General features: G+C 32.4%; 1 protein-coding gene across 1 annotated transcript in view; it reads left to right on the forward strand.

Moving 5' to 3' along the window:
* LOC118194229 (uncharacterized) overlaps positions 1–15,146 on the forward strand; it is a 164,655-nt gene that overhangs the window by 33,272 nt on the left and 116,237 nt on the right. Inside the window, exons 8-9 of the mRNA XM_035365446.2 lie at positions 2,915–2,992; positions 13,728–13,859. Coding sequence (XP_035221337.2) covers positions 2,915–2,992; positions 13,728–13,859 — 210 coding nt within the window. The remainder of the gene's footprint in view (positions 1–2,914; positions 2,993–13,727; positions 13,860–15,146) is intronic.

Genomic DNA, 15,146 nt, shown 5'->3' on the forward strand with positions numbered 1-15,146 from the left:
AGTCAGACTGAATATTGAAACATAGAATTCCAGTTAAGCGTTAATTTTTCTCAATAAACCAAGCTTTTATTGCTTGAAATATTTTTTCCTTTTTTAATTTTGGCATCACTTGCATTTTGTATTTTTTTCTTTTGTTTATATTTATTTTTGGGGGGTGGACTGATCCTCCAAAACATCTGAACATATAACTTTCTTTAAAATTTCTTTTTATAAGAAAAAAAATTTTTTTTTTTTCCTGAATATTGCAGAAAATGATCACATAACTTAAATTTTATTTTCATTGTATTCTTTTTAGCTGCATCTTACTCATGTGTTTGATAATTATTTAGCACCTAATTTTCGTACAGAAACATAATATTGCTTCATAAAATCGGAAGAAAAGCATACCAGTGTAAAATTTAAAGTTATTAAAAACGACAAACTTAGACTAATATAGATTAAAATTCTGTCGATTTTGAGGGTGAGCGGATATGGGTCCTTGTTCTTTAAGAGCAAAAAAACTTTGCAAAGTTAGATAAGTGATCACCATCTTTATATCGAAAGCAATGAAGTAAATATGAATGTAGCGCCATCTGTCAAAGAGAATAGGAATGAAACATGAACATTCAAGATAGTGGAATTCTAAAAACATTTTAAAAAGATTGGTTTGATTTTAATGTCATTAATTAAGAAGATAAATTTTTGTAAATGTGAAAAACTTCAAGAAAGCTAACTAACTAAAGAAGCCTTATGGATCATTTTCGGGGAACCAAGGGGTCTGAATTGTAATTTAGGCTTCTAAGTATAATTAGTTAACAAAGATTTGTTTACTTCTCTTGCTGATGATTGAATTCGTGATGAATTCTAACTCTTTTACTTGTTTTTAACTACTAATCTGTGTATCATGAATTCATGGGCTGTTGGATGTGATCCATTTGCTGTACCTATAGGACCCATTCAGAAATCACTGATGAACTTCTAGCATGTTGTTGATCTTCATACCTTTTATCTCCAGCTTGGAATTTTCAGTGTCAAAAAATAATTGGTTTAGCATTGTTGTTATCAATTGCATGCTTTCCAAATACTTCACAAATGTTGTAATAAGCTGTAATTGCAGTTCTATGTTTATCAGATCTAGGCAGTAAACAGTATGTAATAAACTTGTTATTGTTTGTCGTTTTAAATCATTAAACACATGAGATACTCTTAACAAATTTTGTGTGTTTATAAAATCTTTTCTTCCACACTTTATTTATCGAAGATTCCATTTGTCATAGTGTATCAGGGATATAATTTATCTAATTGATTATACCATTGTTATTTTTACTTCCTCGTATGAAGAAAAGGAAGTATTGTAATCACAGAAAATTCCGGGTACTGTATTTCAATGGAAATATCCATTTTGACCACTATCAAATGCAATTTAATGATGTTTTTGAATGACATCTGTGCGTAAGGGCAGAATAAAGTACTCTTTTTCTCCTAGCGAATTACAAAATTGATTTAAAATGGATTCAAAAGGAATTTTTTGGGCTTCTATACATACGTATGTATGTATCTCACATAACTCAAAAATGAGCAGCCTCAGAACGTTGAAATTTTGTATATAGGACTGCTATAACATGTAGTTGTGAACCTCCCTTTTTGGTTGCAATTGGCTGTACCAAACGTATATAAATATATGTATATACCCACTCTGTTTAACAGGACAGGATGTTACAATCTTAATTACAATTAGAATTAAGAAAATTAACCTTATACAGAACATGGCTGATTTCATTTCAGTTAATTTTAAATGCTCGTCAGTACTTAAAATCTTTTGTTTTATTCAATAAATCCAAAAGGAAAAATTAAATGAATAAAATAAAACAAATGTTAAATATTTTTTTTTTAAAGGGGAAGACTAACATTTTTTAAATGGCAGAAGATTTCTGTAGTAAACTTATTTTCTTTGCAAATAATTCTTTCCAGAAAGGGAGAAAAAGAAGAAGTAAATAAACGCAGCAGCATATTTAAAAAAAAATCTAGAAAATTATCTAAATGATATACCATTTTTTTCTTGTTTTAAAGAAGGACAAAGTGTATATTTTATAATCTGGAAAAAATATCAAGACTTTATGACAGCTACAGTTTTAACTGTTGGATCAGAGATGTTCAGTGACCCTTCCCCTACAAAAAAATAAGTAAATTATGTTAAAAAATTGATATAAACTTCATATAAAAAGTCATTTTCTGCATTATGTGATGGTGCAAACACTAAAATTCTGAGATTTTTAATTTAGTTCATAAGTGAAAATATAGGCAAACATTTGTTCAACTTAAAATTTAAAAAATGTTTAAAAATCTGATTCAAATTTTCAAAAAGTTCTTTGAGATTCAGATCTTTATTATCCTGACAATCCATTTCGTAGCTCTAAGCCTATCTGTCTGTACATTGTGCAGTGAACAATAAAGATATTTCATCATTATAACAAGAAAGATATATCAAGAATCTTGTATTTTTTAGTTCCTATGTTGAAAATCGTATTAGAGGTGATGCAAAAGTATAGTGTGTAATATTATTGCAATTAGAAGGAAGCCACAAGGAGAAAATAGTATTTTCATGATTTAGAATGTACAAATTTGCAAGTGAATTGGTGTCTCAGAATTAAGCATTGAAAGCAGTTGCATGAAACAGTTAAATCTTAAAAACCTCCAAAATATCATTGCTAACTGTAACTTGCTTTTATTGTGATGTCACATGAATTTTCATAATTAGAGGAGAAAATTACAATCCAAAACTCATTCTTATTTTGAAAGGAATATTAATTTTTCTAAGAAACAAGAAATATTCTGCACAAAATGAGATTTTGCATTCAGAAATTCTAAAAAAATTGGATTAAAAAAATTGTTAAAAAATCAATATTTTTATTTTTGTCATTTCTTTGTTTTTTAGAAGTTGTCAAAGAATTTCAACCTTTATAATGTTATAGCTGACATGAGGAAACAAAGGATAGCTATGGTGCAAACTAAAGTAAGTTTCATAATTTACATTATATTCATTTGTGTGACTTAAAATAATTTTCATTTTTAATTGACATAAAGTAAACTCCATCAGCATATCATCCTAAGTGAAAAGAAGGATCAGTTAGTGGGAAAAATAAAATAATGTTTTGATTGGCTTTTGCAAAAGATAAACTCCCCTCCTTTTATTTAGGTTTGTGTTGTTAATAGATCTGAAAAGTATCCACATGTTCATTTTTTATAGTAATATAAATTTTGTATTTTTTTAAAACATTATATTGGAACTGTATATTTTGTAGCCATTTCTACTTGATAAGTACAAATATGATAGTTCTTGGTTTACAAGTGATCCGATTGATAAGTGGGCTTTCCAAAGCAAAAAAAAAAAAAAAAAAAAAAAAAAAAAAAAAAAATTTAATTCTGAAACTAAGATGACTAGCAAAGCTGAAGGAACTAGTTTACTCTTTTTCATTTATTTTGCACTAAGAATTGTTTTGAAAACTGATAATATTTATTGCTTTCTTATTCATTTTAGCATTCAATCTCTAAAGTTATTTATTTATCACTTTACAATTACCTGTCTTTTTTTTTTTTTTTTTTCTTCAAGAGTTTTTTGTTGAAAGGTGAAAATACACTATCTGCCTTAAAGAGTTTCTTCAAGAGTTTTTTGTTGAAAGGTGAAAATACACTATCTGCCAATAAGTATTTGGACACCTGTGGACCTTCGGGGCGTGCTTTTCACAAGTCCTTATTTGATGACGATTGGAATTTTCTTCCGCTTGGCTTGGAGAAGACGTGTAAGTTAGTTCACCAATATTGAACAATTGTTGTACCTTTTAATTCGGTGATCCAACTCAGCCTAGAGGTTTTTGATAGAAATCAGGTCTGGACTTAATGACTGGTTAGTCCATTTGGTTAACTCCATTGTCACCATACAAATCCATGGGGGACCTTGGAACATGACAGCTGGCACTATTGTCCTGAAAATAACGTGGATGCAGCCCATAAAATTGTAGGAAGCACACTGTCATCCAGAGTAGTGCAGTAGGCATTGGTATTGAGTTGCCATGAATTTGGACCAATTGTTCAGTCATACCAGGAGAAATACCCCCCCCCCAATCATAACTCCACCTCCGCCAAGCTTTACTGCAGGCACAGTGCATTCTGGCAGGAGGCATTCTCCAGGCAGATGCCAAACCCAAACTCTGCCATCCGAATGGTAGAGGACAAACCTTGATTTGTTGCTCCAGAGAACTCTTTTTCACCAGTCCACTGTCCCCATGCTTTGTGCCTCATTAACCAAGCAGTGCAGTTGGACTTTGTGGTCAAAGGCTTATGGGAAACAGTGTACGACCGTGAAAACCAAGCAGGTATGATTTCTTATGGGTGGTATTAATTGAAATAACACGCTTGGTTGCTGCTGAAACTCCTGAAATACGTGGGCCATCGGTTGGGTTTGTCCAAATTTCTCTGGACAGTACCTGTCGATTCCTATCTTCCAGTTTCATGAGTGTGCCGACTCAAAGCTCATTCCAATAATCACTGCTCACCTTCCAGTTTTGAATCTCGTAGGCCACTGTGGAATTCATGTAATTCAGCTGACTAGATATGCCCTTAAGGATCGACAATTTTTGTGATACTTTACGACTATACTTTTCTCCAAACCAGATGACTCTGCGCTTCATAACATCTTGCATGCCACTAATGCCAATGTTGTTTCCTACATGATATTTAATGGTGGAAGGCATGATGTGTATCAGGAACACAGATATCAGCATTTGCATGGGTGTCTAAATACGTATTGGCAGACAATGTATATTATCCATATGCCATTCTAGTTGGTATTTTTTATATTGTTCTTTAATATTAAAAGAATAAATTAGTTAAATTCGCTGAATGAATTAAAAAGTCTTTTCAAGAGTGCATCTTAGTAACTAAATCAAATTATAATTCTCTTAACACCTAATCATCATCTTCCAATTACTTTTTTTCCTTTCAGTTAGCAAGACATTAATGCAGCACTGGGTTAATTTTAACTTTTGCCTACTTCATTTTTAAAGTTTCTTTTATGTCCTATCTAAACATTTTGTATGAATTGTTTTCCCCCTCTGTTTGAATTTAAAAATAAACAAGAAAAAGAAGATTAGTTATCAGTAAACTTAATATTAGCCAAAAGTGGTATTATTGTCGTTACTTTTATTATTACAGCATAATGTTTGTATTACTATTGTTATTGCATACGAGCCATTATAGGATTATTACCACTATTTAAATTATTATCTGTAAATGTGCTGTTCAGGAATCTAAATTACATGTGAATCCATATTATGAATGCTGTCAAGAAGATATCTCATTTGTAAGCCAGAGACTAAATTATTTTTTCTAAAAGTGTTGGGTTATATTTCTATTTATTTGTTACAAGATTTAAATTCTTTAAATATAATTAATTAAATTTATTTTATAATATGGTAATGTGAATTTATATAATATTAATAAACAAATTAATTAAAATACCTTTAATATGAATTTTTAAGGGCATTAGTACTTAAAAATAAGAATTTAATAAGATTGCAAGTTTAGTATACATATATGCTTGTGTAATTTCCCCACTCCAACTTTACTGATAAAATTTATGTAAAAAAAAAAAAAAAAAGTGACTGGCACAATGTCTGCAACTCCAAAACTAAAGAATTTCTTGCTTTAAAGTATATATTTTTTTAACATAGGCCCTTTTTCCCTTTAGTCAGTAAACATCTTTAAAAGACAAACATGCATTTCTTTTGTCTTTGGTTGGCCCCAGGATGGAAAGCAGAGACTTTCTTTGCATTCTGGTGCAGCTGCTGTTATTCAGTCATAACATCGGCACCAGCAATCCACTCGGCAGACGCGATAGTAAATGAAGGCAGTCCAAACAGGTTTTTACCACACTGGCTTCTAGGAAATACTGTTTTGTAGTGAAATTACTTTCCCCTCCTTCCTCCATGGAGCATTCCCATATTTCAAGCTTTCTTTTTTCATTTATAGTATCATTTGGAATTCGTGGTAGTTAGCAACTTGCCTTGTTTGAAATGAAATTTATACCCAAAATTACTCACGAGAAAAAGCGCCGCGTGTAATGTCCGCATGTGCATTTTAGTGATGTAATTTTAGTAAAAAAGTGAGAACATTACATGAGCGCATAACAGTATATATATATATATATATGTATGTGTGTATGTATGTATATACCCCGCAAAGCAGTTTTAGGGTTGCCATAAAATGGCAAGGGAAGGTAGGGTTGCCACATTTGGCGACAAAATTGGCGATATGCCATGCACAGATGGAGAACTTTCTGGAACGAATTCTTACTGGTTTAGTCCAGAATGTTCTTGAGCACAAGCCGAAAGCTGTATAAACCCTGCTGGTCCGCAGTCAGTCAGTCAGTGTGTGTGTGCCTCCCATAGAGTGCGAGAGAGTCAGTATCGAATTGGTGTCTCATCTAGCGAGTCAATCCCTGGAGATTCAATCAAGTTGACAGCCGGGCAGCGAGTGTCGAGTGCACCGAAAGAGTCTCGTAGTGTATCGCGGTTAGTGCATCGTCGAGAGAGCGTGTTGAGCTCCAGGAACAACTGAACCGAAAAGCCAGGAGCTGTGCTCTGTGTGCCGTCAAGTGCATCGCGAGTTGTAGCGTGGAGAGTCTCGAGAGTATGTGGAGTTCCGAGAACGACCGAGCAGAGTCGAGAGCTGTACTCTAGTGCTTTGCAGTGAAGCCGTCTCCACCGTTATAGCCTGATAACGTGAAGGCTGTATCGCTGATTGTTTCAGCGAATGTATATGATAGATCTCCGACGACTGTAAAACGTGACTTTGGAGCTGTCCTGATTAATATTGCCTAAATAAAGTGTGTTTTGATACTTCATCAAGTGTCATCATTATTCACTCCAAATTTACAAACCCCGTACGAACGTGAAGGAAGAAAATAACGTAACAACTGATATCAGGAAGAAAATAACGTAACAACTGGTGTCAGAAAAGAAAAATGCAACAATATATATATATATATATATTTGTATATATAGTAGAATGAGGAAAATTTTCTTAACGTAATCACAAATGGAAATTAAAAATATAAAAAGAAAACATGAAATTGAAAGAGCTACACTTTCTTTGTGTGCAGTAGAAATACTAGATGTGGCAGTTTTATTCCTAGAAAAACTATGTTGTATCGCCCATATTACAGTGGCTTAAATATAAAATAAGTATTCATGTTTGAAATAGTATGTATGTAAATTTTAAGCTGATAGAGGCAAGTCTTAATTACAGTCAAAAGTCGTTAATTCGGACACCCATAATCCGGAGATCAAAGCTAAAATCTTTCTGCGCATGCGCCGCGTTAACGCATGCTCATAGGCGTTTTACGCGTGCGCGCAAGACATTTTTGACTGCGCAAGCGCAGAATAGGTTTTCGCGTGCTGTTTAATGTATAACGGACGGTATAAGCTAAAATTATCTAATTATCTATTTCAGTTAATGTTGATGATTGCATTGTTCCTTAATCTTCGAATTGGATCCGGCTTATTATTTTTTGCAGACTGTAAGAGCAATTTTATAAAGTAAGCTTGAACTTTCGATTATGTCAAATAGAATTTCCGATGCTGGAGCTCCCAAAGGATCTAGAAAACGAAAGTATGATTTGATGTCCGTCAAACAAAAAACGAATTGCTACAAAAAATGGATAAAGGTATATCCTTTGTTTATCTAACCGTTCCGAAATCTGTTTATCAATTTCACACTGCTCTGCGCGGGGAGGGGGGGGACGTCGCGGCGCGCAATGAACTGGAAGTTGATCTGTCAACACTATCGTTATCTTCAGGGCAGATGTTTTTATTTTATTCGCCTTATAATTCCTTACTAAATGTAGTATTTAATCTCGATGTACTCCGTCTTTGATATGATTTAAATCAAATTCCTCATCATTATAAATATCATGAATACAAATCAAATAGTTTTCTGGTTGCAATTTTCTAATTTCGGCTATGCGTAAGGTACGCATGCGCGCGTTGAAAGAAATGTTTAATAAAGTAAATAAATAAATATTAAGCTTCTTTTTTTGTAAATTTTGATACCCTTTAGATTATAATTGCTCTTTGTTTCATAAATTACGGTTTCATATTTTTAATTTTATAATTTCTGCATGCTATCTTACCAGATTTAAACTGATTGATCTATAATCCGGAATCGCCGAAGTCCCGACGAGCCAGATTAAAGACTTTTGACTGTATTGTGATGGTAATATTTATCTACATGGCCACTTTGGAATAAAAATAGGAATTTCAAATTTAGAGCATTATAAACTATTAAAATTGCTATATGGTAAAGATTCCAAGGATAGTTGGAGTGTGTTTAAATGAGAAAACTGGAGTGAGTTGGACTACGGTATGAAAGAGTGGAGTGGATTTGGTTTAGAGTCTCTGAATTGTGTACTAAACTGCCTGAGGTTGTGTTGCAGCGTGATATTTACACCATAGCTCAAGAGGGGAGGCATTGTTGTCTTATTCAAAAAAAAAAAAAAAAAATTAGAGCTTAAAGAACAGGTTTTCTATAATAAGTTGACAAAAAAAAAACCTTGTATAGTTTGTGTAATTTTAATATTAAACAGATTATATTTATTGTAATAGTTGTGACAAATAAGCAAACATTTGTTGTTATAGTGATGTGCACTGCGCAAAAATAAAAAAAAAGGGGGGTAGTTCTATATCTCCCATTCTATTGAGCCGATTGACAAAATTCAAATTGCGATTTTCATGTCTCGAAACCGCCACTTAGAATATGTATTATATTTATATATAGCACTATTCTAACATAGGTATTTTGACACAAAATCGGACCTTTTTCTGAAATAACATACCAATTTTTTTACATATTTCGTTTCTACGACTCAAATTATGCCAGACTGCCAACTCGTACAAGTAGTTTTTAAAAAATTCGCTCCTCAATGTTAATTGAATTTGGCATATATTTATTAATATCTCTTTTTTCATTAAACGTTTTTGATTTTTTCTTTCACATTTCAAAATTTAGGTTCATTCCAGATAAAATTTACCCCCCATTTTTTTTTTAAATTTCTATTTTTAAATATTTTTTTCCCATTCTTAGAGTAGGTGTAGTTCTAAGCATACCTGCAAAAAATTAGAGCTTTTTATTCAAAATTTTCTGATATACACAAATTTACATATTTTTGCGTTTTGAAATTTGGCATCTTTTTTTTTTTTTTTTTTTTAAATTATAACGCCAAATGGGGCTCATGGAATTTTGTTACAGTGAATCGCCACAGCTATTTTTAACCTTAAATTTCAAATAAATTTTTACCGAGAATTAATTATACGAAAATTTTTCCCTCCATGATGCGTAATAAATATTTACTAATACTATATGAAAAGCTATTTTTTTTAACTATAGATGATACTATTTAAATTTTTAACTTTTTAAAAATTTCTTTCTTTCTTCCCTTTTTTAAAAAAATATTTATAAGAGTAAATCTTAATTTTCTTGTGGTGAGCACTGGAAATAAATGTAGAAGGAAAGAAGAAAATTAGGGAGAAAAGTAAGCAAAAATTTGAAGGGGAATTTGGCTGTCAGAGTGACTAAGGTGTTTCGAAAAGTTGGATGATTTCGAATATTACTTTCGGAATACTTCAAGGAATTTGGGTGTTCAAAGAGAAAACACGTGGATATGTACACCAGCAAATACCATCAATTGAGCTTGTGCTAACGGAAAAGACAAAAACGATATCATTGCAGATTAAAGTGAAGAGCGACTGCTTTTCGACTGTATGTTTGTATAAATTTAAATTACATTATTGTACTCATATCATCTAAACGGAGAATCCCATGATTTCTTAGTCGAATTATTTGAATATTCTGGAATTTATCCAGTGATGTATGTGGATGTTCCCTAAGGATGTTTTCCCTCTTGATGAAACCAGTCTTTCCATTCATTTCATGCCTTAAAAATGCTTATCCTCTAAAGACTGATAAAGGCTCTGACCAAATACTAATGAAATGGACTGAATCGAATTATTAAGTTCGCCGGGATTCAAACCCCGGAGTGAACAACCAGTGTCCAGCGACTTTACCGCTCGGCCGTTTGTGGGCCTTTATGAAATGGTAGGCGATAACTTTATTTAAAATGAATGTCAGAAATACCAAGATCTTTCATAACGTTAGATGCTTTTTAATATACTTGCAGAGTGCCTGAAGAAAAACAGAAAGCCATTAAGAAGTAAAAAAATAAATTTTTGCATAAAATTTAGAATTTTGTTTTAATTAAAAATTTTTTAATCTTATGATATTAGATTCTTGCGATTAATTAATTAAGATCATAAAATTGTGTAAAGCAATGAGCACAATGTTAAAGCTATTTAAAGCAATATAAGCAAGGTCATCCTAAGTTAAAATGTCAGTTATACATCTTTCTCATTTATATATCTGTACTGAACGGAACATTGAAAGACGTATTAACCGTGCTTTACTGTATTTACTCTTTCAATATACAGTCAAAAGTCGTTAATTCGGACACCCATAATCCGGAATGATCTATAATCCGGACCTCAAAGCTGCAAACTTTCTGCGACGCATGCGCGTAAGACCTTTACCGCTGCTAATTTGCGTGTGAGCGTGCGCAAAATACGTTTACGAATACGCGTTTAATGTATAACGGACGGGATAAGCTAAGCTAAAATTATCTAATTATCTATTTCAGTTAATGTTGCAGATTGCGTTGTTCCTTAATCTTCGAATTGGAACCGGATTATTATTTTTTGCAGACTGTTAGAGCAATTTTATAAAAGTAAGCTTGAACTTTCGATTATGTCAAATAGAATTTCTGATATATATTTACTAATATGTAAAGGATATACAAAGCGAAAGTATCTTTCGGAGTCCATTAAACAAAAAGTGGAATTGCTGCAAAAAATGGATGAAGTTTACCTAAACTTTAATGTTTGTTTATCTTTAACGCGGCGGCGGGGTGCATTGAATTGGAAGTTGATCTGTCAGCGCTATCCTTATCTTAAGAGCAGATGTTTTTATTTTATTTGGCTTATAATTGCTTACTCAATGTAGTATTTCATCTTGTCTTTGATATGATTTAAATCAAATGCCTCGTCATTATAATTCGCTTCCGATAGCGAAGAATGTAACAGAGGTTATTGAAAACGAAAAAATTTCGATTGACAAATTAGTCGGTATTCTCGACACAGCAATTATAGGACTTGAACAGCGGAACTTTGTAACTGAACAAGAAATTATGTCTGTTTATAGAATTAAAGAGAATGTATTATAACATAAAAAACGAAGCAACTTAAACAACTTACATTGAAAGAAATGTTTAATAAAGTAAACAAATAAATATTAAGCTTTTTTTTTTTTTTTTGTAAATTTTGATACCCTTTAGATCATAATTGTTCTTTATTTCGTAAATTACGGTTTCATATTTTTAATTTTATAATTTCTGCATGCCATTTTACCAGATTTAAACTGATGATCTATAATCCGGAAAAATCGATAATCCGGAATCGCCGAAGTCCCGACGAGTCCGGATTAACGACTTTTGACTGTATTCAGTTTTCAGATGCATCATAGTCTGGGACACAAATTATTCTTCCAAAAGAAATGCGATTCAAATAAATCAAATCAAATCCTGGAAAATGTATATTAATAAATATATTTAAAATGCTTGGTTCGAATTAATAAATAGAAAATTTTAAAACTATTATCTGAAGAGACAATGCTACACAAACAATTAAAATAAAAGTCTGAAAATTTAAAAATTACCTAAAATAATAACTATATGACCAAAAAAAAATAAATTGCAAAGAAAACTATTTGCAAAACATAAATGATGCACCCTTTTTTTAAACTACGCAGTTTGGGTAAATAGAAATTTTTAAAACAGCTATTCGAAAGGAAGCATGCAACTTGAGCAATTAAAATGAAATTTGAAAAAGAAAAAATTACTTAAAATAATAACAATTATGATTAAAAATATAATATAAAAAACATTATTTGAAAAAAGGAACAATTGTGACTTTTTTTCCTCTCATGGAAAAGGAAAATAGGTTGCCATATATTAAGAAGTTCACCAAGTGAACTATTCTTGGCACAAACTGAAGAAAAAGTGCCAACATAAATTTGTAAATTTCTCCGTAAATTTTGCACCAAATTCTACAAAATTTCATATTTAGGCATAATTTAAGTCATAGATTCGAAATATGGAATAAAATTGGTATGTTATTTCAGAAAAAGTCCGATTTCATGTCAGAATAACTATGTTAGAATAGAGCTATGTGTAAATCTAATCCGAGGTCGCGCTTCCGAGACATAAAGAACACAATTTAAATTTTGTTAATCGACCCAGTAAAATGGGAAATATAGAACTCCACCCCCCCCCCCCGTGCAGTGTACATATCGAAGGTTGAAATGCTTCATATGAAAGTTGAAGTACTTATTAAAAGAAGAAATGAGGTAATTGAAACAGGTTTATTTGTGGAAAAATTGTTCTAAATTGTATTTCTTCTCAACTCTACAAGTTCAGATATCTACTAAGTAGAGTTTATTTCTCCTCTCTGTCTTTTTTTTTGGGGGGGGGGAATAAAAAGGCACCACTGTTTTTGATTTTATACCGTTTTTAATAATATCACGAATAAAAAAGCGTTACTTTTGCCCAGCAATGTTCCAGCGCAGATGGCTCAGATAGCCCAAACTGGTATTCTGCATTGTAAATTTTAGCTTCTCTTCTATCTATTGTATTCACTAGATTTTTCTTCAGTTGCCTTCTCTTATTGTTTCAAGAACTGAAGTACTCAAAGCTACAATGTTGATTTGAAGGTTGCATTTCAGGCATGGTTTGAAGTCTCTGGCAAAAGATTTTTTTTTGTGTGGAATCCAGTGCTTAATGGATTACAGTGCTAAATATAAATCAAAGAGAAATATGCAGAAAAATGAAAATTTTAGACACTTGTATTGCACAGATGTGTTAGGCTAAAGTTTATTAAATGCTTCTTGTAATTGTGCTTTCAAATCTTGTCTAATAAATATTAGATGATGTTTTTCACTTAATATTTATTTACCTGTGCCCCTTTGCAGCCAGCACAGGTACTATTTGTATAGAAACATCCATGCCTTCTCCAGGATTTGAACCCAGGCTCAATGATTCTGATGTTAGCATCACTAATCACTATACTAGCTGTGCTGAATACTGGGAGTTTGATATGTGTTCAATTCTAGGTTTATTTTGGTTTATTTGATTCTGACAAAACACTCAAGGGCTATCTGCCTAAAGGAAGGAACACCTTTATGGAGGACTTTCTAAGGGAAACTGGCTCGCATATACATTGCACATGAGGGAAAACATGAAAAACCACATGGGACTGACTGCATGGGAGTGTAGCCACCCCATTCATGAGGTTTTGAACCCCAAACCAAACTACCAGTTTTCAGCGATTTTACTGCTTGGCCACAGGTGGGCACTATTCCAGGGAAACTGGCATGGACATTTTTGTTGGTTTCCCTATGTGTAACATATATATGAGACAGTTTCCTGTAGCAAGTTCTCCACAAAGGCATCCATCCCCTAAGGAAGCCCTTGTTTTCTTTGCCATAGTCATCCAACTGTTGGATAACATGTAATATTAATCATTATTTATTTTTGATGAAATTTTAATGAATCATTTTTGTAAAGAAGCAAACAATTTGTTCCCTCCTAGGAGCAGTATGTATTAGTACATAAAGCTGTATCATCATTGTTTGAGCAACAGTTGAGAGTAATTGACAGTCACACTTATGAAAATTTGGATCAAGATGGAGAACCTTTAATTTTAAAGGAGTTGAACCAACAGGTAATATTTTATTCAGTTCTTTTATATGCCATTAATTTCTATGAGTTTAAAAAAATAATTACAGATTATTACAGAGGCTGTTCGCACATTTTTTAGATGATTTTGGTAAGCAGTAATAAAACATCATTTGCTGCAAAAGAAGTAATTGCAATTGTACTGTTTTTAAAAGTCAAAATTATTGTCTGTGGCTTGAAAGTTTTGTTTTTATTAAAAATGGCGAATTTAACAAAGCAGTGGATCGAAGGCTACATTTATGCTCTTTCCGAAGAGAAATATGCATACTCCGTTATCCAAAAACGATGCGAGAGTCATGGTTTTGTGATATCTAAAGCGTCAATAAGTAATATCATCAACAAGAAAGGAAAAAAACGTCAAATTGGAGCTTCAAGTGGGACAAAAATTCCAAACAGGTATCCAAGGAAAAAACGGGCATCTTCGACTATTGGAAAGGTACGTTGTTTAATGTTAAAACAAAATCCCCCTAGTCAAAGGACAGTTGCAAAGGTATGTTGTTTAATGCTAAAAAAAAATCCCCCTAGTCAAAGGACAGTTGCAAAATCATTAAAATGCTCGGTGTCCACTGTAAACAAAATGATAAACGTTGATTTAAATCTTAAGAAAGCGAAAAAACGCAATGTGCATCGTCTTCTTCCAAAGCATATCGCTCAACGCAGGACACGCTGCAGAATTCTATATGAGAAACACTTAGAGAAAAGAAAACAAAGACTGTTTCATATGAAAAAGAAAGCACATATGGTGGAACAGTTTAGGAAGATAGAAAAATTAAAAGCTCAAAAGAAGTTGAGAAATTTTTACTAGAAAATCAATGTTCTATCTCGCTTTGCCTATCTTGGGGCTGTTACTTGTAGAAAAGGTGATCAAGTTGAAGTGCTGAAAAGAGAGAGAGATTTCTGTAGAGATCTTCTCTCCAGAAGTAATCTCCCATGGGAGGAGACTGATATAACTACCAACCTGAATATTTTTTAGAATAATCGAACTCTGAAACTTGCACCATCCTTTGTGTAGGCTATTGAGAATTTAAATAACAGTAGGGTTGCAGGATGAGATGGTATTAAAGCGAAGTGGTATTTTATTGATTTTAATGTCGCTTATGGTAGCATATACCATTTGTTGAAAATGGCATCATTTCACTTGCCCAACTTACACAAATTAAAGAATGACATCACACGATGAACTATTGCATTTAATATGTGTAGAATATAGCAACAAGATATGATTTCCTTAGTAACCAAATGTAGTTAGAAAAATATCTGTATGTTTAACGTA

This window comes from Stegodyphus dumicola, chromosome 8 (genome assembly GCF_044657685.1).
Source record: "Stegodyphus dumicola isolate Sdum_Otavi_A_Nest chromosome 8, ASM4465768v1".
Lineage (NCBI taxonomy): Eukaryota > Metazoa > Arthropoda > Arachnida > Araneae > Eresidae > Stegodyphus > Stegodyphus dumicola.